The sequence below is a fragment of the Acinonyx jubatus genome, chromosome A2, assembly GCF_027475565.1.
Source record: "Acinonyx jubatus isolate Ajub_Pintada_27869175 chromosome A2, VMU_Ajub_asm_v1.0, whole genome shotgun sequence".
In the NCBI taxonomy this organism is placed as follows: domain Eukaryota; kingdom Metazoa; phylum Chordata; class Mammalia; order Carnivora; family Felidae; genus Acinonyx; species Acinonyx jubatus.
Window position 1 is genome coordinate 69,798,140 of NC_069383.1, and position 25,886 is coordinate 69,824,025.

Here is a 25,886-nt window from a genome sequence, read left to right on the forward strand (position 1 = left end):
TAAGTATTCTTTTTTTTAATTTTTTTCTACATTTATTTATTTTTGAGAAACAGAGACAGACAGCATGAGCAGGAGAGGGGCAGACGGAGAGACGGAGACACAGAATCAGAAGCAGGCTCCAGGCTCCGAGCTGTCAGCACAGAGCCCGACATGGGGCTCGAACCCACGAACCGTGAGATCATGACCTGAGCCGAAGTCAGACACTTAACCGACTGAGCCACCCAGGTGCCCCATACAGTAAGTATTCTTAATTAGCAATTTTTTCAGTAGGGTTCATCTCACTGGTTATTACTCCTTGACACCGACTTCTGCTTTAAGTGTTCCTAAGTACAATTAGTAATCCTAATCTTTATTCTACATTTTTCAAAATCAGCACAAGTGTGATCTGTTTACTCAGTTGTGTGCTAAAGAAAGATTCATAGAGAGTTCTCCCTGGAGGAACTCTTTGATGTGACCCCCACATGAAGGTACTTCCACGTTGGTTAGAGGCACAGGTACCTCTCCAGTGTAGAGCTTCAGTGGTGACTAGTGCGCAAAAAACCACCGTAGACATTCCTTCAGCCCTTATGTTTAGAATGTTTGCCCACACGTGACTTCCCATTCTGATTTTATTCTCATCATGTCTCTGGTACAGATACTCATGTTCATCCAGAGGCTGCCTCTGGTTAAAAATTTTCCTACATTTGTTACAGCTTTAGGGGCTCTCCCCAGAATGAGTTTTTTCGTGAAAGGGAAACTTACATCTGTACTACAGGCCCTTCCTCACTAGTCACGTGGACAAAGTTTCTTCTCGCCCACAGGAATTCTCCTGTGTGTACGAAGGTGAGCTGCACAGCTGAATTCTTGCTCACATCCATCATACTCACGGGGTTTGCTACAGTGGGAATTTGTTCATGTTGGTGAGAGGCTGAATGGTGACCCAAAGCCTTCCCACAGTGTTTACACACATGCAAGATTTTCTCCCCAGAGCATCTGCTCTTGCTTTAAGAGCCGATCACTGTAGACTCATCCACATTAAATGATGCCATACATAGAGTTCCTCTCATATATGAAAGCTGCTACATATTAAGCATTTAGCCAAATTCTTGCTCACATTCACTATATTTATAGGAGTTTCTTTTCATTGTGAATTATCACACTGTCAAGCCAATGTTGAGCTGTAAGTGAAACTTTCCCATGCTCAGTACATTCAAAGAGCTCCTTTCAAATGTAGATTCTCTGTGCCATCACGCCATTAAGCAGCTCCTTCCTGCCACTATCCTGCATGAAAGTGATTTCTTAGTTTTTAAGTGCATTTTCCCTGCCTGAACTCAGGCTTTAGTAAAATTATCTTCCTGCCTTAGCAGCCCTTGTTGCTGTCACTGGAAAATTACACAGATTTGCAGAGCTGTAAACCCAATAGTAGAAAAAGCGGTAATAGCTTGAGCCATCCTCAATTCCAGTGCAGACTACCCGAAAGACAAGATGATAACTCAAACACAATTAAACGAAGAATACAATCAACCCACAGCGACCAGATGACTGATTTCATCCCTATATGGCTCTCTGGGAGATGTGTCAAGCATAGGTCAAGTCCAGAGCCACTTTCTTGGAAGGGCACTAATTCCTGTGGCTGTCAAGAACCCAGCAGCCGCCTGGTCTTCCTCTGCAGAGGGACAGGCAGAGCACTAAGTAACCAGGCAAAGCAGCCAGGAAAAGATGTAAAAGACTGTGAGGATGTGTTTCCATGGAAGACGCCGGCACCATACTCTGGAGCTCAGAGCTTATTTTTTCTCTCAGGAAAGAAGCTCATGTTGGCTTAGCATTCCACTCATTGCTCATGAAATTTCAGCTCATATTCATGGGAGCGTGGGTCATTAGATGTTTTTTTCGCTAAACTGCCAATTTTTCTACTGAGTTTTCCCTATCTTTCTTTTCTGATAATTTGCAAAGTTTCTTAGCATATTATACATATTAACTCCATGTCATCTACAATGAAGATTGCCTCTGTTTGACAATATTGCCTTTAAAAGCTTAAAATTTTGGATGATTTGATTGGACCCTCTTTTGGTTAAGCCTTTCCATCCACATGCCTACATGATTTTTGCAATCGAAGAAAGCAGGTATTTTTGTAATTGAAGAAAGCATTAAATTTTAAGTTTTTGTCAAAATCCTTATTACTTTATTTTTAATATCTAATTAACTCATATAGAGTTATTTTTTATATAATGAAAATGAAGGTGCCCAACTTTATGTTCTTCCCTTCAGATGTTCAGTTATGCCAGAACCATTTGTAAAACACCCTATGCTGTTTTTTAACTGTATTATTATTATTTTATTGATTTTCTCTTCTTTTGAGAGAGAGAGAGCACAAGTGGAGGAAGGACAGAGGGAGAGAGAGAGACAGAATCTCAAGCAGGCTCCACGCTCAGGGCAGAGCCCGACATGGGGCTCAGTTTCACAACCATGAGATCATGACTTGAGCCAAAATCAAAAGTTGGATGCTTAACCAGTGGAGCCATCTAGGTGCCCCTATTTTATTGTTAAGAAATCCACTTCTATTATGTCATAAAGACTAGGCTGGGCTAACAATAACGAGTCCTGGAGGTAACTATACCCAACTCTGGACTGTCTAGTTATAAGCACTGTCTTTTCTCTCTACCTCAGTTGAAAACCCAGACTCATAAGGCCTCAATCCCTGCTTTCCCTATTCCCGGAAGAGGCCAAAGCCAAAGCCAACTATGTAGGAGGCTTTTCCAGAGAAGACGACTTTGTCTTCCCAGACGACAAACCCTCTACTTTGCTTTATGAGGCAGATAGCAACCCAAACCACAGACAGGTTGGGACCTGCACAGGCCTCAATGGCATATTAGCAAATCACACATGTCATGTATTAAATTCTCATGCATACTAACATTTTTCTCTATATTTTCTATTTTGTTCCATTGATCAATTGCTATATGAATACGATTTGTTCTGATTATAGAGGCTTTACATTATATTCAGATATTTAAGAAATTAAAACCTGTCACATTCTTTTTCATACTTCCCTTAGGTCTGTATTTTCCCATATAAAATTTAGTTTTACATTATGCAATCCTCTTTCAATCCAACTCTGATATATTGCACTTGAACTGAATTAAATTTATATATTAATTTATAGGTATCAGAGGTGAAGAATAGGAGAGAATTTTCCATACTGATCTTTTCAAAAATCCAAGAATATAGTATATCCTTCTATTTGCTTACATCTTATATCTTTCAAAAATATGGATTTTCAACAGATAAATACTTTTTCCTCAGTGATTAATAAGTACTTTGTTATTTTTATGCTATTGTAAATGAAATGTTCCCATTTTCACATTTATGTTCTTAATGTAAATATAAAGAAAAAACTATTAATTTTTTTTACATGTATGTGGCACCTGACCTCCTTTTACATATAATATTATCAATTCTAACATGTTAAAATTAGAATCAGTTTGGCTTGTCATTACATTTAGTTTTCATTTTTATATAATTATATATAATATAAATATATAAGCAAAACATTATTTGTCATCCTTTGTTTTCTATTGTTTATACTAATTACTACATTTAAAGAGCATTCCAAATTAAACTTCTGGTTTTAACAGTCATATTTTTTGTGTTTCCTCAATTTATTTATTTTTTAAAAGTTTCTTGAATTTAAAAGTATAATTCCCTGTTGGTATTATGATCTATAGTTTATATCATATTTAGGTATTTATACACTAACAATGAACTATCAGAAAGAGCAGTTAAAAAAATAATTCCATTTACAATTGCAGCAAAAAGAATTAAATACTTACAAATAAACTTAACTAAGGAGGTGAAAGATCTAGATACTGAAAGCTATGACATTGATGAAAGAAACTGAAGACACAAATAAATGGAAAGATTGTCCATAGTCAGGATTCAAAGAATTAATATTGTTAAAATGTCCATACTACCCAAAGCAATCTACAAATTCAATACAATCTCTATCAAAATTCCAGTGACATTTTTCACAGAAATAGAACAAACAATTGTAAAATTTGTATGGCACCACCAAAAATTCCAAATAGTTAAAGAAAACTTGAGTAAGAACAAAGCTGGTTTTAAACTATATTTCAAAGCATTAGCGATCAAAACAGTATGGTACGGCCATTAAAAAAAGACACATAGATCCATGGAACAGAATAGAGAGCCCTGAAATAAACCTATGCATATTTGGTCAATTAATTTATGACAAAGAAGCCAAGAATATGCCATGGGGAAAGGATAGCCACTCCAAAAAGTGGTGCTGGGAAAACTGGGCAGCCACATATAAGAGAATGGACCCCTATCTTATATTGTACGCAAAAATCAACTCAAAAATGGATTAAAGACTTACATTTAAGACTTGAAACCATAAAACACCTAGAAGAAAAGATAGCAGGTAACTTCCTTAACATCAGTCTTGGTAATGACTTTTTGGATTTGACACCAAAAGCAAAAATAAGTAAGTGGGACTACATCAAACTAAAAGCTTCTGCACAGCAAAGGAAACCATTAACAGAATGAAAGACAGCCTGCAGAATGGGGGGAAATATTTGATAAGGGGTTAATATCTAAAATATATAAAGAACTCATGCAACTTAACAGCAAAAAAAAAAAAAAATCCAATTAAAAAGAGGCGGAAGAAGTGAATGGACACTTTTCCAAAGAAGACATACAAATGGCCATCAGGATATCAAAAGGTGCTCATCACTAATCATCAGGGAAACGCAAATCAAGACCACAATGAGAAACCACCTTATTAGAATGTTAGAATGGCTATCAGCCAAAAAACCAGAGATAACAGGTGTTGACAAGGATGCAGTGTAAAAGGAACACTTGTGTGCTGTTACTGGGAATGTAAACTGGTGCAGCCACTTCAGGAACCAGTATGGAGGCTGCTCAAAAAATTAAAAATAATTGTACTTCATCTGGTTCTCTTCTAGCTTAATTTTTCTTAATTTAACTTTTATTATGAAAAACACAAATGAGAGTTTATGAAAACATTTATCTACAAAACGTGTTTAAAGAAGAAAATAAAACAAACGTCCATGTACTAACAAAGACACAGAATATTACCAACACACAAAAAGCCCACTATGCACCCCTCCCTCATATCATAACTCTTCCCTCAGTAACAATTACCCTAAATATTGTGTCAATCATTCCCTCCTTTTTTATTTTTATATTTTTATTTATTTTATAGAGAAAGAGAATGAGTCAGGGAGAGGACCAAAGGGAGGGAGAGAGAATCTCAAGCAGGCTCCATGTTCAAGCATGGAACCCGACACAGGGCTTGATCCAATGACCCAGGGATCATGACCTGAACCAAAATCAAGAGTTGGACACTTAACCAACTGAGCCACTCAGGCACCCCTCACTCCCTCCTTTTTTAAATACTGCTTTTTAAAACCACTTATTTGTGTATCTCTAAACAATACACTGTTTAATTTTTCCTGGCTCTGACATTTAAGTAAAGGGAATTACACTGAATGAATTCTTCTGTGATTTGCTTTTTCTCCACTTCAATTTCATGTTTGTAACAATCATACACACTGCTGCATGGAACTTAGGCTCCTTCATTTTACTCTTTTCTATCATTAATGAATATTTGAATTGTTCTCATTTTTGGTATATTATAAGCAATACAATGGCCCACGGCCAGTTCCAGCTATTTTTGTATGGGCCATAAGCTAGGATTGGTTTTTACATTTGTAAATGAATGAAAAATGTAAGTATCACTCTTACATCCTTGTTAACTTCAAATGAGAGTGTCTCTTAATGGGAACAATTAGCCAGTCATGTTTGGTGCAATGACAGGTATTCTTTACATTTTTTTAATGCAAATAATTTGATGCCTAATAGTTACAGTTTTCAACTCTTTTTCCCTGACCTTTGCTGTTTACAAGTTGCACCTTGTTTCTTTTCATCGCTGCTAAGCAGTAGCATCCCTATGACCCAGCAGTAGCACTGCTAGGAATTTACCCAAGGGATACAGGAGTGCTATTGCGTAGGGGCACTTGTACCCCAATGTTTATAGCAGCACTTTCAACAATAGCCAAATTATGGGAAGAGCCTAAATGTCCATCAATTGACGAATGGATAAAGATGTGGTTTATATATACAATGGAATACTACTTGGCAATGAGAAAGAATGAAATCTGGCCATTTGTAGCAATGTGGATGGAACTGGAAAGCGTTATGCCAAGTGAAATAAGTCAGGCAGAGAAAGACAGATACCGTATGTTTTCACTCATATATGGATCCTGAGAAACTCAACAGAGGACCGGGGGGAGGGGAAGGGGGGGAAAAAAGTTACAGAGAGGGGAGGAGGCAAACCATAAGAGACTCTTAAATACTGAGAACAAACTGAGGGTTGATGGGGGTTGGGGGAAAGGGGAAAGTGGGTGATGGGCATTGAGGAGGGCACCTGTTGGGATGAGCACTGGGTGTTGTACAGAAACCAATTCGACAATAAATTATATATATTTTATATATACATACATATTATATATTATATATTTAATATATTATATTAAATATACAAATTAAATAATATATTTAATTTATGTGTTTATATTTAACATATATTTATATTTAGATTTAATAATTATATATTAAATAAGTATTAAATAATATATATTATTATAATATAATATATAATTATATATAATTATATTACATATACATATATATACATATGTGTATATATAAAAGAAAAAAAAAGAAGATGAGGATTTAGCCACGCTTAAGCGTGGGATGTTTTTTAGGTCCTCTCACTGCTCATCAATTGGTTAGGCCCTTCCAAATAGGAGGCTCAGGTTTTTTTTGAGCTCAGGAAAATTTCTTCCTTGTTTTGTCTAATATATCTCTCATCCCCTTCTTTTCCCCTTCTGTCACCTACAATGTGCATGTTGGGTCTCCTTCGTGATTTCTCATGGACCTTTTATTCTATCATTTTAAGAATTAGTTTGGTTTATTTCTTACACTTGACCTAGGCTACCAGTTTGAGTCTCAACAATACCATCTTTTCCTCTTCAATTCCTCCACTGAAATTTTTAATTTTAAAATCGTTTTTGGGGGTGCCTGGGTGGCTCAGTAGGTCATTTTGATTTTGGCTCAGGTCATGATCTCACGGTTCGTGGGTTTAAGCCCCTCATCAGGCTCTGCACTGAAGTGTGAAGCCTGCTTGGGATTCTCTCTCTCCCCCTCTCATTCTCTCCCCCTCCCCTACTTTCTCTCTCTCTCAAAATAAATAAATAAACTAAAACAAAAATCGTTTTGGTTGTTGCTTTGCTTAAGAATGTCTTTTTTTAAGCCATACTTGATATCCTCATTTGGTTTTTCATTTGCTTCATTTTGTTATTCAAGCTGTCATCTGTTTGTTCTGCTTTTTTCCAAGACTCTCTGAGATATGCTATCTCCCTGTTCACTGGGTCCCCCTCCATTCCTGGGTGCCCATCTTACACGAGGATAGACATGGCAGTCTCTGGGGCCATGGGTCCTCACTTCCCACCGCAGGCAGGCTGGGTTTCCAAGAGGAGAAATTGGGAGGAAGCCCCTTGGCTCCCATTCTCCCTGCTCTCTCTTAGCCCTCTCCCTTCAGAGATAAGATTCCACTGCCTTCATTCCAAAATCCATACTCTAAAAGTCCAACACTCTCCCATCTACCACATTCAGAGTCCAACCATGACCACTCTCCCTCCGTCAAGAACTCAAAAACAAAAACAAAACAACCACCTGCCCCAAGCGCTCACATCCACCCACTCCCTCTGGACTCTCACCCTTGTAAGGGTACCAACCAAACATGAGGCCCTACCCACACCTCCCTACACTAGTCACCATTCCAGCCAACTAAAGCAGATGGGTTTCTGCTGGGAGTGGGAGGGAAGAAGGAGTCTACCATCTATACAGAGCTCATCTCAACTACTTTTGAAATGTAATAAATAAATTAAATCTTCCATGAGAATTAAAACTTTATCCAACCCTTGGGGGTAGAAGGGCTACAGGTGAGGAAAATAAAGTCATTTCTGTATTATTAAAATAGCAATATAATGACATTACAAACATTGTAGAGCTCATATACCTTTTTCTAGTTCCACTGGGAAAAGTTCCAGCTTTTCTACACGCTTTTCAAGTTCATACTCGGCAGAAGCAGCCACAGGGTCCACTTCATCGTTTCTCCTGTCATAGTCTTCATTGGAGTATGTGCTGAAAACCTGTAGTAAGAGGTCACAAGAAGATGATAATCCAGAAAAGATGGCTTTCTTAATTTTTTTAAGAAACCCTGCTAAGTATTGAAAACCAGGTAAGTTAAAAGTTCTGTACAATGAGATGTTAAGAAAAGGAAAATTGAATTAGAATAAAAATAACTTACATTTTAAAATGTATATCATTCTACCACCTTTAATAATGTGGGAGACAACAATAGCCACAGGATGTATTATCTGAATAGCAAAATTCATTGCTTTTTATAGAATCAGAGTATATCATATTAGCTGCAAGGCTTTGCTGGTTCCTGAAGAAACTATGGTGAAGGGCCTTGAAGCTACCTAAGCAAATACCCACATTGAACCCGTTTCATGCTATGACGTATACAAGCATCGGTGTTGTGGTATGTCACTACTATAATTATATTTCAATCAGAGAATCACTGAAACCGACTTCTATTCTATACTGTGCTGAGCGAGGTTAAGCTCTCATTTTCATCTCTTATTTTACTTGAATGTATATCCAAATTAGATTCTCATTGAGCCTTTCAATGAAACAACTATCAAAATACTGCTCACGAGCTGCAGAGAACTAGGATATTGCCAGCTCTTTCTTTCTCACCTAAATCATCTGAAAGATTACTAAATGTGGTCTTCAGATGTAGCCATAAGAAACTTGATTGTCCTTATTTACTCTATTTGAAAAGTAGCTGGAAATAGGTATACTATCCTTCACTTACTTCACTGAGGAATATCTAAAAGAAAGAAATGTATGTTCATCAATCTAATTAATATGTATTATAAAAATTGACATTTTCAATTAAATTTAATAATTATTAAGCATCTAAACTATACCTGAAAAAAACTCTGTAATGTCCCCAAAAGCTTAAAATCTAGGAGAAGGTTTTTTGTTAATAAATATACATAAAAAGTCATAATCAAAAAAGAAAGCAGAACAGAAGGTCAGAGATGAAAGAAATCAAGTATGTCACCTAGAAAGTTGGCCTTGCTGGTCCAGGTGTGTTTTACATTCATATTATTGGAAAACTGGCAACTCTTGTATGCTACATATGGTAACCTATAAACCAGAAATACATGTATATATAGAAGCAGATGCGTGGTTCCTATGGTATAAATTTATCAAAATCATGCCATTTATAATATTTGTACCAGAATGAATACCGTTTTTCTTCCCGACTTTCAGCATGTTTTCATGGCCTCGTGCCACTCATTTGGTCTCTACCACATTTCTCCACCATGATAAACATCACTGCATCAAAATGCATATTTCCAAACTATAGGGTTTGTACCTTTTTTATTAATCTTTTCATAAACTATGCTTCCTATGCCCCTTCCACAGAACCCTCTAATCTTTTTCTTAAGTTGTCAGATTGATAACATTCTCTTAGACAGCCCTTTTGATCTTTCACTTCCCTTATAAGTTTTGGTAATCGCTTATTCACATTTTATGCATCCATCAACAATTTACTGAGTGCCAGCTCTATGCCAAGCACTGTGCTGGACACTGGAGAACTCACAGGTTAGTGGGGACACAGAAATCAAAGTAAACAGCTATACTATAATGTGATAAATGATATAACAGAAGTTTATACCAACTAATCTTTCTCATTTGCCTGAGAAAGGGAAGAATTTCATGAAAGGGAAAATATTTAAGTCGTTGAGTCTTTTTTTTTAATTTTTTTTAACGTTTATTCATTATTGAGAGACAGAGAGAGACAGAGCATGAGCGTGGGAGGGGCAGAGAGAGGAGGAGACACAGAATCTGAAGCAGGCTCCAGGTTCTGAGCTGTTAGCACAGAGCCCGATGCGGAGCTCGAACTCACAAACCACGAGATCATGACCTGAGACGAAGTCAGACGCTTAACCAACTGAGACACCCAGGTGCCTCTAGGTTGAGTCTGAAAGAATAAACAAGGATTCATATATTCGAGTGTAGAAGATGTAGACTGTTTACTTCAAATATAAGATCCTAGACAAAATAATCCTTATCTATAACTATATTTTTAGAAACACAGAGAGTTGAGCGGACTACAATGGAACATGCCTAGGGGAGCAAACTTTAACAACACACAAAAAGTTACCTGGATCTGGAGCTTACATGTCCTGGAAACTACTGGCAGATATGACTGGAAATTATTCCATTAATGTTTGCTACTTCTCAAAATCTGCTAAAGATCCAAGAATATATAGATGATTGCAGAACTTGGATTTAAATGATATCCATTCTGAAACATGGCTCAATTTTGCTACCACATAGTAATAAAGTTAATAAATAAGTGTGTGTGTGTGTGTGTGTGTGTAAAATATAAATATGGGAGAACTGTTTCAAATAAATTAACACGTTCCTAACATTTTTCAGGATCCCAAAACTCTCTGCTATCAACTGTTCTTCCTCAATCAGGCTGGTTTAAAAAGTTCATTTGGGGGTATCCTGAAACTAAATAAATAACTGTGTGATTCCATATTGGAAAATGGTATTTTAAATAATTTTTGAGGCATCTAGCAATCAGATGACTATATCACTATTTCATTCTGTAGAAAAAAAATCACGTAAGACACTTTTCATCTTCAACTTACTCATAGTGTGGTAAATTATGTGGGTATATAGGAAAAACCTATAAACTGAAAAAGAAAAGCCAGAATTCATTACGTACAGATTAAGCTATCATTTACTTGAAGAATCCAAAAGATTTAACATAAACATGATTAGGACTAAAAAGAGCTCACTAAAGAAACATAATAAAAAATACACACACAAAAACACAAAAAATAATTCAGAAAATATAACAGAAAAGATCAGAAACTATAAAATACCCAGGAATTACTAATTATAAATGTGCAAGGATATCCTTCTCTATAAAATTTAACTGAAAAATATAAAAACCCTAAATATGTGTAATGGCATACTATATCCTGGATAAAATTCTTAATATTGCAAAGGCATCTACACTCTTAAATTACTGTAAATGTTAGTTTGGCCCAACTTAATTTATGAATACAGAGCAGTCAAAATTAAAATCCCACTCACATTTTTCACGGAAAAACTAACAAGCTGATTGAAAAGAAGAATAGGATGGAAACAGACCCTATGAGACATCAAACATACAATAAAACTTCATTTATTCAGGCAATGAAGTTTTGGCCCCAAGGTAGATCTATTTTTGTATTCTGTTCTACTCCTCTACTTCTCTATTCAAATCAGTTAGGGTAATATATTCAATAAATAGTAGGGAAAGAATGAAATATCTATCTGATAAAAATCCTATTTCATATCAATAACAAAAGTAAAATTTAAAGTGGTTAAGAACAAAAAAAATTATAAACTATAAAAGGACTAAAGAAAATATGGACAATGTTTAATTGACTAGATCCTCTTAGGATGTTGCTACAAAGCCACAGATCCTAGAAATTTAAAAGAAATGAATAAACTATTTGATTAAAATTCAGTGCTAAAAATTTCTAGACAACAAATATACCATAATGAAATTATAAGAAAAGTTAAATATTAGGAGGAAAAACTGCCAAATAACAAGATGAAATATGAATATGCATAATATACAAAGAGCTTTACCACCTCAAACAACTGCATGTATAAGTAGGGAAAATTTTAATTAGAATTCAACAAAGAAACATTAATGCTCAATAAATGATGTAAAGTCACTCAGCTTCACTAAAAATTAAGCAAACGTCAAGTACAACAAGGAAATACCAGGAATTTGCCCAAACGAATGGTTTAAAAAAAAAGACTGTGAGGTCTGCTGTTTGCGAGAATACAGGAAAAAGAATACTCTTGTAAAGTAGGGGGGAATAAAAACATAATTTAAGAACAACTATCAAGATTTTAAATGTAAATCCTTTGACCCAATAATGCTACATCTATGTATTTAGAGAGATATTTGCAAATGTGTACAAAGATGTTCATGCAAGCGAGTTCATTACAGCACTATCTGTAATAGCCCAAAGTTGGAAATTGCCTAAATGTCCACTGATAAAGAAAATGTCTTACTGAATTATGATACATATGAATATGTAACTTTATGCAAGGTTAAAAAGATCTCTGTTGACATGAAAGGCTCTGAAATACATGCTATTAAAACAAAAAAGCACACTGTATATATGTCAATCTATACCCACATTCATATCTTTATCTACATATATATATATATATATATATATATGTATATATAGTCTCAATTGGTATGAGCCCAATTTTAATCTAATTTAAAGACTTCCTAAATTCTCTAGCTATGTAGCTCGTCTCAGTTTCCTTCTTTACAAAATGGCTGTTATTATAAGTATACCTACCCCATAAAGTTATGAAAATGAAATGAGAAAATCCATGTAACCATGCCTCTTGGTCCAGTGTGGAGGAGGGAAAGCTTGCCCAGGGCAATATAAGAGGTAACACTACGTCCCCAGATACCCACACTCATCTTACATTCTTGTTCATAACTACATTTTGAATATTTCATCCACTATGATACTTAATGTCCCTGAAACCAAAATCTACATAACTATTTGGATATTATTACACAGATTGGTCTGCCAAAATCCCTACCTAGGTCCAGAACAACGGCACTACCTCTACACAATGGCTCCTCATTTGCCTGGCTTTGTTTGCCTTGACCAGGAAAAACCTCAGAGATAAAAGGATGTTGACTTAGGTAAATGCTTGCCCTTACATCAATATGATCTTGATTCTTTCAATATTCTTAAAATGGTTCTATCATTTCTATTTATATTACCATAACTGCTTTGCAAAAATATGGATAGTCAAGTAATAATCAGAACCCAACTATGATTATTACTAGAATGCCAAAAACTCTAAAGGCTAACAGCACCTTGGGCCCTAATTTTCAACACCATCACTACATATATATACTATATAGTTCTAAATATATAGTTCACCACGATATATATTTAGTTCAGTCACCTTCATATTGTTCCTGTGTTATTTCACTGAGAAAAGCAAACAAAAGGATGTTTAAGTCTGACTTCTTGTTTCAGAGCCAACAAGTGATATTCTGTTCCTTCATCAAAGGAAACAAAACAAGACCCCATCCCTTGCTTTGCAGCAGACGCAGGCTTTTAGGGGTAACGAGTTCACAAATACAGTTAGCAATGACATTTCTGACCCAGTAACCCAAGGCTATAAAAAACAAATAAAGTTAAAATTAGCTTATTGTAAGATCTTAACTAAGATCATTCTTTTTCACATTTCTGGTGGTTTGAGCTACAGCACTTTTTCAAAAACAACAGCAACACTTTTTGAACAATAAGAAAAAAAAATTTCCTTATGACACATTTTCTCTAATCAATGCAGGTCAAAATAAATTCAGGATTTTATGTAAATATTGACTGGAAGGAATCTCCCGCAATGCTTCCACAAGGTCTCAGTTCCACCTGCTGTCTGGGTTCCGCTTCATCTTCCTGACACATCAAAGATGGAAAACGTTCCAGGTTCTAGCACACTGCGTTTCAGATGAGGGCTTGGCACAGCATGCTCCCAAGAATCAGCCAAGGCATTCACATGCTTCCACAAACAGGCCCCACTTATCACCAGCTTCCTCAGCAGCACTCGAACTCACCTTCACATGATTTTAGCACCTCTGCGAAAGTGACTCTAAATAGAAGGTAAAAGAAAGCATGGAGCAGATAATCCACATATTAAAGTTTTGAAAACAAATTTGGTGACAAACCATCTACAGAAAGGAGCATCCTAATGGCTTTTGGGCAATATACAAACTCGGCTTTCCCTTTCTTCCCCCAGAAGGCAGTTCATTGATTTATGACAGTGAGAATTCTTGTTTCTTGACTGCCTAGTACATGCCAGAGTATGTTAGGTTTTTGTTGCAAAGTAATGTAAGCCAAGCTGGAGTTCACAATTATCAGGTATTTGGAGGCAAACACCGGTAGTCTCCAAAGATTCTAAATAGGTGAGGGCTTTCTGCTGCACACAAATAACATTAACGACCAGGAAGGTGAAAAAACAGACCAAGAGCTCTATCTTGTAAACACAGTAAAGTCCCAGGTTTCTGTTCTCAAGTTTCTCTGACAAGTAACCTGCATGAAAGTGTACTAAAGCAGCTGTGACAATGCTCTACAGTGGGATATATTTAACCTTCTGTTAGGACCACTCAACAGAATCCTACATATCAGAAAATAGAGCCACATGAGTACTGGCGTTAGGTGCTACTCCAAAAGCTGCCAGCTTGCTTGCCTTGCCCAAGTCAAAGTCCATTAACACAAAATATTTCTAAGGCCAATCCATATATTTTCAACATCATTCATTTCACTAATTACTTGTAACATCCTTAACATTAATAAATAACATTAATAAGCCTTCTTGTATAGATTTAAAGTGCCCAATTCTGTAGAGTCGACTTCTCATTAGGGTCTTTCAAATACTAAATAATCCTAGGGTGAAGATTTGTGATCAGTATACCTGGAATGATAACTAAAGGCTCCTAAAACAAAGTTACACCCGTAAATATTGCAATGCATAGGTTGAAGTAATTGCAAGTAAACTACAGACAGCATAAACAACACAAATTATCTTTTTTTAATTTTTTTTTATTTTTATTTTTTTAACATTTATTTATTTTTGAGACAGAGAGAGACACAGCATGAACGGGGGAGGGGCAGAGAGAGAGGGAGACACAGAATCAGAAGCAGGCTCCAGGCTCTGAGCCATCAGCCCAGAGCCCGACGCGGGGCTCGAACTCGCGGACCGCAAGATCGTGACCTGAGCTGAAGTCGGACGCTCAACCGACTGAGCCACCCAGGCGCCCCAACACAAATTATCTTTAACCCTTGTACCAACTGATCCAGTAAATAAAGCAGGAAAGAGTAAGACAGTCCATACTTTTCCTATTTTTATATGCGAAATCTGAAGCTCAGAGAACAACGTACATGGTATACATAAGGATAATTAACGAAAAGTCTATAAAAACAAAAGGTGTATTTCACTATATGTAAGCCAAGTGTTTTCATGGATAACTAAATAACAAGAAGTGAAGAAACAAGCATTCTCTACATAATGATATGTACAGAGTAGGCTAGCTCAAAAGGTGACACAAAGAACCCTATATTTGTCAGGGTTCCCCAGACAAACAGAACCAACAGGATGTGTGTGTGTGTCTAGGTGTGTATGTGTGTGTGTGCGTGCGTGTATGATATATGGTATAATATACATATAATATTTGTATTTGTGTTAAACTAGATTTATTTTAAGGACTTGGCTCACCCAATTATAGAGGCTCACAAGTCCAAAATCTTCAGGGTAAGCCAGCAGGCTCGAGAACCAGGGTAAAGTTGATGCTGTAGTTCAAGTGTGAAGGCAGCTCACTGGCAAAAGTACCTCTTCCTCAGAGGAAGTCAGTGTCTCACTCTTCAGGCCTTCAACTGGTTGGATGAAGCCCATTCACCAATGGGCTTGGACTGCCCAATCTAGAGGGCAATTTGCTTTACTCAACACACATAATAATTGAAATGTTAATCCCATTCAAAAACACCCTCACAGAGACAATAGAATGTTTCACCCAGATATCTAGGCACTGTGACCCAGTCAAGTTGACACATAAAATTAACCGTCACAAAGCCTTTAAAACAGAAAACTCTCTGCTCCCAAACTAGTCTTTTGACATCTGATAAAGACAATCATATATTGATAATGTTTTTTTATATCTCGTGTAGTGTTGTAAATCTTCATATCCCTAGACATAGTCATAGAATGTGTATAAAACCCATGATAAAATCAAATATACATTTCTTTATCATCAGTGGCACCAAAAACTTCATACTTAAGAGATAATCAACAACCAAATATGGAGGATGTTAACTCTTTAAATTTAGAATAGCTATGGTTGACTCTTTGGAAAGATAAAGCTATATATAAGAAGATCTTTAATAAAATATTTCAAAATAGGTAGAATTTTATTAAGGCTACATATACTCAAATTATCAATGAAACAAAAAGACTATAAGGTCCCTTATTTCTCCACTTTGAGAAAAGAGAACTGAATTATAATTAGTATCATTTATCTGCAAATATGTACTGTTTAAGTACTTGAAAAGTTTTAATATCTCCTTGCAAAGACAGTTTATACTATTGAAGTAATCAGAGAGAAATTCTGTCATAAATAAATATAAATTTAGCTCATTCTAAATCTGGACAAACTCTAAGACAATGAAGCCCAAATTAGTGTGTTTTTCCAGTCAACAGCTTAACAGAAAACTCGGTGACTCCACTGATGTTCATGTTTTTCACAGTATTTTCCAAATTATTATAAACAATTAAACATATCCATGAGAAATTAGCAATGTTCTCTTTCAGCTCAGCCAGACTTAGTTTAAATTGGAGACATATGTTTTACAAACTGACAACTGGTGGCCAGCATGACATAAATTGGTAGCCTTGGTCTAGTTCCCGCTGGACAGGTGTCTTCATCACGGAAAAACTGAACTAATTAGCACCAACTGGCACCTTTTTTGGGGGCAATGGGGTAATCTCCTAAGATAAATAACTGACTTCTCATTCACACAAGTTAACACTCTTGTACAGAAGCAACAAGATGAGTTAGTAAATCAGGATCTGTTCTAGCATTTGTCTTAGCAGTTGGTATTCGCTTCTTCTACCCTTACCAGTGCCAGTTCTGTTTCTCAGGGCCCATGGAAGGAGATTATTTTGAACTGTCTAAACAGGACAGCCAATGGAGGGGAGTACTAGAGTTTGTGTGGGTGGTGAGGTTAAAGGGGAGAAAAGGAGGAAGTTGGCTACACCAAAAGGGGTGTGAGGGCTTCTCTTGAGGCTAGCTGGGAAGCCAGGCTTTCCTAGGATATAGAAGTTCCCCAAGTATAAAAATTTACAACCCCCATGTGAAGCCCCCAAGGGTGACTGCACCTCTAATAAAAGGGCTATGAGGTCTCATGAGAACTAAACACTAAGCCTGAAGGATTTGGGAACCTTGGGAAGAACACCCCAGGCCCTAGATTTTGCCTGGAGACAGAGCATAAGGGCCTTTTAAGGCCCTGGAAGATCTCCTGGAAGATCATTAGAAGTAACACTATGGGTTAAACATCTGCAATTCAAGGGGCGCCTGGGTGGCTCAGTCAGTTAAGCGTCCAACTTTGGCTCAGGTCATGATCTCGCAGTTTGTGAGTTCGAGCCCCACAATTGGGCTCTGTGCTGACAGCTCGGAGCGTGGAGCCGCCTTCAGATTCTGTGTGTATGTCTCTCTCTGTCCCTCCCCTGATTGTGTGCTCTCTCTCTCTCTCCAAAAAAAATTTTAATATTTCCGATTTAAACTAAAAGTCTGGCTCCTAACAGATGGGTCTCTATAGAATTCCCAGAAACTGCATTTACCTAGATGATGGAAGAAGTTTCAAAAACACTGAGGAGGCTGACTTATCTAAGGCCAAACAAGTAGGTGAGAAATCTCAAAAAGTTCACTTTAGTGTAGCAAAGGAAAAGAATGTGATGTACAGCATCCTAGGGGTCATGTATGAAAATTGATTTGTACTCCTTAGATAAAATGTGTTGAAGACCAGACTCCTCACACCAAATGTGATGGTCTTTGATGTGTCAACTTGACTAGGCTACAGCCCCCATTTATTTAATCAAATGCTAACCTAGATATCACAGTAAGGTATTCTGTAGATGTGATTAAAGTCCCAAATCAGTTGGCTTTGAGTTAGGGAGATTAATCTGGATGGGAATGATTCAATCAGTTGAAAGGTCTTAAGAGTAGAAATGAAGAAATTCTAAGAAAGCAACGCTGCATATAGACAGCACTTTCAGTCTGCTGCAGAGTTCTACCGTCCATCCTGTCTTGATGGCCGGCCCTACAGATTTCAGACTTGCATATCAACCCTTCTATTCACGTAAGTCAATTCCTGGCAATCATCCTTTAATATGTATCTCCTACTGGTTGAATTTCTCTCGTCGAACCCTGACTGAGACACCAAATACTTCAAGTCTTCATCACAAGGCAAAGTATGGTTATTTAGAGCAGTGGCTTCCAAAGTGTTGTGTCCTGCAGGAATTGTGAAATCAATCTAATGGGTTGTGAACAGCATTGAGAAAAGCTAAACAGAAAAGAAAGAAGAGAAAACATCAGTGTTCACTACAAGCAGAGTGTGCGTTATTATTTAACACTTTTAGTTTCAAATAAACACACCTACACATGTGCGTGTGCCATGTCTTGATATAAAATGGTAATGATTCAGAGATCAAAGAAAAAGTACACTTTAAAAATAATTTTAAAAAATGGAATCGAGATACAGAATTCCCATATAATTCACATTCTATTCTAAAAGTCAAAACAGGTAATACAAACTTGTCAAACTACTGAGCTCGTGAATAATGACAACAGAAATAATTACCCTTCACACTTCTTTTCCTTTTGAGCCACTGATTACTTCAAATTCTTACCGAGCACCACCTCAGGGGTCGGCACTGTGGTCAGTACTGGAGATACCTTATTCGCCTCAGACCTGTGACTACAAGCAGCCTAAGAGTGTAACAGAGAGATGACGCCGATACTATGGGAGCACATGGCACAGACATCTACACCTGCCTGGGGGAGGGGAGGAGACGCAAGCATAAAGGATTTCAGAGAAAGCCTAAAAGCACACACTTCGGCCAGCTGCAGTTAGCATCAACAAATAACAAATGGAGGAGGGAAGGTGTGCAGAAGGTATTATGGCAGAAAGAGTACCAGGTACAAGGTAGGAATGAGAGAGAACAGAATTGTAGAACAGGATGTAATTGGATATGGCCAAGCTGGAGTAGAAAATGCCTGGTAAGAGATGGGACAAGAGTATGTAGGGAGAGCTTTGTAGCACATGGTCAGCTGTGTGAATAAAATCCACACGCTCCATCCCTGAAAGGGCATGGGAGTTTATGAAGAGGATTAATGGCAGCCAGAGCTGGAAGGAGAGAGATGAGCTAGAAGCTCTCTCTTCACCCCTTTGGGGGACTTAGAGGCAGGTGAGGCCCTGGAGGTACTGAGACTTTCCCCAAAGTGCCATTACTGGTATGGCCGGTGGATCTTACAACAGAAGGAAGGCAGGGATATGGACACACTGCCTTTGCAGAGTGATGGGGAAGCAAAAACAACAGAGGCTTCATCAGTCTCAGAAGGAATAAGAACTGAAGTTCCTCTTCCAAGGTCAGCCAGGACACCAGAGGCACATGAGTGACCACAGCAATAAAAGACCTACCTTTGCCAAACAGATCATGCAAGGTAAAGGCCTATTTAAATCCTGCATTTAAATAGTGTGCTGGTCTCTGGAAGAGAGAATCCATTCTTGGGGTCTATCACCATATACTGGGGGTAAAATGATAAAAACAAAGGTGGTACAATTTTCTAAAATCTCAAACAGGTTCAAATGCTGATAGAGCTAAACAAACAAACAAACAAACAAAAAACCTGTTTTAGTTAGCACCAACTGTTCTAGCACCATCTGAGACCTACAGGGCCAACTGAAATTTTTAATTTTTATGAAGGTCATGAGTAAAATATGCTTAATATTTACACTGCAATCTGGGGCCAGACATCACATGGTGGAAAAAGTGGAAAAACAAAACAACACCGAAGTACAAGTAACCAATTGTTAGGGAATGCATATATACACAAGGACACTGATGATATGGTACAAGGCTGAGCTTGTAAACCTAAGACTAGATGAAAAAGGAACTTTATTACATTCTGGGCAGCTGTGATCCAATGCTGAAATTAATCCTGTTACCTCACAAAGCAGGAAAGACATTGCTTTCTTATAAACAAACTGTTGCATTTAGACTTCTCCAAGAACTGAAGTCAAATGTAATCTACTGATTCTGGATTGATGTTGAAAATGTCAACATACACTAAATCGACAAATGGTATCTATCTCATGCTTTCCTTATAGACAAAATGTAAAGGACAGGAGTGACAGGAAACAAGACAATCAGTAATCTTTCTCAAAACACGGGGGACAGTGCTGTCATATTGGTGTGTTTGAGTTGAAAGTTGCCATTGCTTCCATAGGAATCCTTTGCCATAGGATTCATGGTCAAATCTGGGGGTCACTAAGCCTTGAGTCACACTAACTTTGACCTCATAAATCTTGTAATAGAAATGATGGCTGGGGCACCTGTGTGGCTCAGTTGATTGAGCTTCCGACTTTGGCTCAGGTCATGATCTCACGGTTTGTGGGTTCGAGTCCCACATCAGGCTCTGTGCTGACAGCTCAGCGCTTGGAGCCTGCTTCGAATTCTGTGTCTCCCTCTCTCTCTGCCTTTCCCCTGATCATGCTCTGTGTCTGTCTTTCGCTATCTCTCAAAAATAAATATTAAAAAAAATTTTTAGTAATAAAAAAAAAGAAATGATGGCTTTGTATATACTGTGTTAACCACAATGGTTCTTAAATCAATTGTCTCCATAACCTCAGAACTGTCTATACAAAAACAAAAAAAAGAAGCCAGCAAAGTTAAGTAGTATTTTGTCAAAAATTGGTGAATGCCCTGTAGACAGAGAATAAGAATCACTGCTACCTGGGCCCCTGATTCCACACCGATAGTCCGCACTCCCGGACCAATCTGATGCCTTCACAGCACCTCACACTCAAAATGCCCCAAAGCAAAACTGTTGTGTCCTTTGTTCTCCACCTCCAGCCAGCAATCTCCCAAAAGCTGGACCCTTTAGATCAGGTGGGCTTGGAAAAGCACTGGTCATTAACATATCTTTCTCTTCCTCTCCCCTACCCCCACACCCACTTGAAATTAGTCAAAAGCTCCTGTTGATTCTATTTTTTAAAGGATTCTTGTTCTCACTCCTTCCTATTCCATGACTGCTCAGATCCTTAATAATGAATTACCCTATAATGTATTTACTGCATTCTGCTCTCCTGTAAGTTCAGGTACCATTTCTCAAGTGTGATTCTAATAATGTCACCATGGGTCGGGAACAGACCTGGGAGAAAGGTTTGCAGTGGGGAACGGAAAGAGAGGGTGAATTAATGAGTGATTTTGCATTTCTTTTGCCTCCCAAAGTCCTCCACTCCCTCAAGAATAAAGTTCAAATATTTTAGAAAGACATCAAAATTCTCCAAGACCTGACTCCAGCCTATATGGCCAGACTTCACCTGCACTACTTCCTTTCACTCACCTTATCGTGCAAAACTTGTTAAGTAACTATCTTGTTATATGTTTGCAAAGCATTCTTTCATCTATTTTGGGTCTCTCCTATAGAGTTTATCACATTCTGTTACATACTGTATTTATCTGTGACCACATTTCTATTCAAATAAACTCCTTAGAGGTGGTATAGGCTTGTCCATCTTCCTGTAACCAACTGGTTTTGTTTTTGTTCTTTTGGTTTTTATCCAGCTTTACTGAGATATAATTAACAAAATAAAGATTTCATCTATTTAACATGATGTTTTGAGGTATGCATACACCGTGAAATCTTTATCAGAATCAGTATCATCTACTGTTAACAGTAAAATGTCTTTTATAATGTCAGTGATCTATATGTGGATGATAGCTTAAATCGGAACTGCTTTGGAGCAAAAGAGAAGTGACCTTCAAAAGGCAAAGGGAGTCCCAATCATAAAAAGATTAAAAATAAGACAACTACAAAAAAACAAGACTTCACATATGCACAGTTTGGGATGTTCTTTGGTGGTCATCCATTAGCTGAATAAACCTGTTTCAATACCCAGTTATTAGCATTATCGTTTGCAACGCTACATTCTAGAAGAGATGATGTAATGAAATGGTCTTCATGATTACTTACGTCAGGGATCACGTATTGTAGAAGAACGAATATTTATTATTAAAATTAATTGTATATCTTATTGTAGATAATACAAGAAAATACCACTGCCCTCCTTTTCTAAAGGTCAGTTAGCTCCTGGCAAGAAGTTTTATAATGCTCCCTTTTTGGTCAGTGTAGTGTGACTGACAAAAGAAGTCATTTGGTAGAACTGACACTTTTTTAATGTATTCCAAAATGCTAATATAAAAAGTTTATTGGTAGGAATAGGGTAGTCAAGGGTAATTGGCTTTACTGGTTATGAAAATGTATCATTTGAGAGATATAATAATGTCTAATATTGAGTTCTCTGGTTGAAATGAGGGGCCGGCAGGTGGTTAAAGTGTGTGGATTTAAATATGTAAATATATAAAAGTGGTTTGCTCCCTTTGTAGCCCTGAGTGCAGCATCTGTCTCTAAATGATAAGGGGTCAGTTAAGGCCCTAATGCTGCACAACTGCGGCAGATTTGCTGAATAAATTCCAGCAGTCACTTTCACAGTTCTGCCTTTTGGCCACGGTGGTCTATCCATGAGAGGCTGCATCTGCTGGTGCCTGTCCTCTCCCAAGCCAAGAAAACACAAACCATCCAGTGTTAGAACTCAAGGCTGCCGAAACCTGTCCCCACATCTTCTCCACCTGCCACACTGGCCCCAGGGAAGGTAAATGTGTATGTCATGTGTCCTAAATTTGATATATTCAAACTGCTGTTTGCCTCTTGTGAGTCAACCTGATGTAGACAAAAGTTGTAATAGAGAATGAGCTGAATTAGAGATTTGCGCCTCTCCCTTTCACTTTGGAAGAAACAAACAAAAATGCATGCTGTTCCACTGCTGGCTCTCTCACTGTATACATATCATAAATGTCTATCAATGAGCCTGCTATCATAAGAATTAAGAAGATTTCAACAGCGCCCATTAGATGAACCATGAGATAAACCCACCCACTCTGTTAATAAGCAAACATCAGACTGAGGTGGGCCTTTTCCTTCAATTTCACTCAAAAATACCTAAAAAGAAAATGACACGTAGCTGATAAGAAGGAGATAAGATGAGGATAACTGTAGCTACCACTGAGGGACTCTTCTGAGTTAAGGGTCTCATTTCAATCCAATAATGTTTCTACTTTGCAGATCAGTGGACTTCAAGCTCATAAATGACAGTCTGCCCAAAGACACATGGAAAATATATATGTGACAACTGAAATCCAAGCACAGGTCTGGCTGTATTAAAACTTCATGCTCTTTCCCCCATGCCACAGTGCTTTAAGTAAAGGAAGCATTATTAAAAATACCAAAGTATAAAAGAAGAACCCCTATATAGAATAACCACACACACACACACACACACACACACACACACACACCACAATTGCTGGGGGGGGGGGGTTTCAAACTTAATAGTAGCTAAAGAAAATAAAGAAATTAAATTACATAAGTCATTTTTCATTTACAAGGAATTAAAACCAGGCAATGGGATAGACAAACTATCAATCTAATCAATCTAATATACTGTGGAGAAAGTAAACTGGCATAACTTTCTGGAGAGCAGAAGGTTAAAAATCTTGAAAACTTTAGAGTTGATTGACCTAATAAATTCTAAGGATTAATCTAATGAAATCATAGATGCACAGAAATATTTATGTAAAACATTAATCACAGTATTATCTTAAAAAGGAAAAAAATTAAAAGCAATCTAAACGTCCAAAAGAAGAAGGATGAATAAATAATGGTATATCCGTAAGATGGAACTCACTGATCCTCACAGATGTACCGTAACAATCATGCTCTACAAGATTATTTAATTACACAAAAAATGTTCAAATGTATGGTATGTAAAAAGATGATAAAAACCACGTGTGTATATGTACACAGAATATGAACGATCCCGGTTACGTGTATATGCGTAGACATAATAATTTCTGAGAACTAGGATTATAAATTATTTTATTTTATTTATATTTTTCTGGCCTTTTTTTAAAATACAGAGCTTTGGTAAATAAATGAGAAGTAATAAGTGTTATTTTAAAAATGCTCATTACCAAATCTTGAATGATCAACGAGCATGTCTTCCAATACACTGTTGTAAAAGCAAGTTTGCCTGGCTTTATATCTATTTTAAGTGTATTTTAACACCACTTTCAGTGTTAATTTATATATCGGTAACTGATGTTTGCAATGATAACACTAAAGAACAAAAAGACCTTGTGTTTATAAATCTTAAATGCAAAACACAATCATGTTCGTTTGGTTTTTTGTTTGGTTTGGTTTTTTATGTAATAAGCATATATGTGCCAAGCAGTGTAGAAACCATGGTTTTACAGTTAAGGTATCACTGACCAAAAAAACATTTGTGAGTTTTGACCTTAAATACTAAAACACTACCGAAGTCTTGATCCTCAAACAAAATAATAAAGATCTAGAGGTTTGAGAGAGGTTAGTTATGAGAATACTCTGGCTTTAAGTCTAAGAATATGTTATAAGAAAGTCAACTGCATATTCTCTTCTTTCAGACATCTGGTCGAGGGTTTATTCAGAGGAAAAATCACCCTCACGTTCAGCAAAAAACTAATACTGTGCTTCAGTTGAAGTTTTCTGGGCTTAGTTCACAATGCCTTTGTGTGTGTGCATGTGTGTGCATGCATGCGTGTGTGTGTGTGTGTGTGTGTGTGTGTCTACGTAGAATGATTTTGTCATCATATGAAAATAGGATTGGTCCCCTGAGCTACATCTATAGATACGTATGACATACTCATCAGTCTGAAACATACAACTTTAGTTAAAACTCAGTAAAAATAGAAATTAGTTTCACTCAGAAGAAAAATTAGCTTCTAAAGTACACAATCAAAGAATTTTACAACCAGGTAGGACCTTGGCAGCTAGCTAAATCCAGATGCAGATATACTCCACACAAGCCACTCCCCCCCTCCTCCTTCCTATGGTGGATGAACCAGGTGAGTAATGCTGGCCAAGTCCAGCATCTTCCAGACATCTTCAGTGCAGTCACTGCTAACTGATCAGGTTAGGAGAAGGACAAAAGACACGTATTTGCCATATCTGGTCTCATCTCTTATTTTAGTTTCAGACAAACCCATCCAGATCACAGCTAACCGAAGCTGATGCTAGAACAACAATTTCCAGATGTGTTACAGAGTATTCCTGATACTACCTTGTATTCCTTCAGAATGGTTCTCTACATAAAAGACAAGTAGCAAAGTAAGTCCTTTCACATGAACCAAAGTGAGCCCTCCCTCAGAAAATAATTCTAATTTGGAGGACACAGATATTCTTCACATTTGAGTTGCATGTGTTGAAAGGCATTTGAAGAGAAAATATGTAAAAGTGATCATTGTTTTAAGACAGCTGGATTATGAACTTTACTATCTTCAATAGTCTCATATTTTGGTTTACTGCACACACACACACAAAAAAAACAGGAAGTGAGGAAATTCACTTAATTTTCTATAGATAAAGCAATACGTTAGCATTCTCGATTATAAACAGTGTCAGCATGGTGACTCAGAAGATCTGCTCTTCCACTTGTGTTATATTAAGTTTACCTTTTTAGGCCCAAAACTATACCTACAATAAATCTGCGATTTGAAAGGAGTATCCTATAGTTCAATTACTGGTTTCCGGTCTTAGCAGTGCCACTGACTTCTTAGGAGAAAAGGGACCACTTTCCCCTGGCTTTATTTCACAGGAAGGGACATCAAGGAGCCTATGCCTCTAGGCCCCCTTACTCACTGACACCACGCCAGGTAAGAATGATCTACTTCTCCAGCTTGTACTCTAGGGTAAGAAACTACACTTGTCTGCTCTTCTCTTTGGGAGCAGGCTGCTA

At 37.2% G+C, this 25,886-nt stretch overlaps 1 protein-coding gene across 17 annotated transcripts in view; it reads right to left on the minus strand.

The window, feature by feature from the left end:
- PPP1R9A (protein phosphatase 1 regulatory subunit 9A) overlaps positions 1-25,886 on the minus strand; it is a 323,631-nt gene that overhangs the window by 148,956 nt on the left and 148,789 nt on the right. For all 17 annotated transcript variants that reach the window (XM_027071911.2, XM_053218431.1, XM_027071909.2 and 14 more), the window contains one exon: positions 8,102-8,234. In XM_027071911.2, coding sequence (XP_026927712.1) covers positions 8,102-8,234 — 133 coding nt within the window. The remainder of the gene's footprint in view (positions 1-8,101; positions 8,235-25,886) is intronic.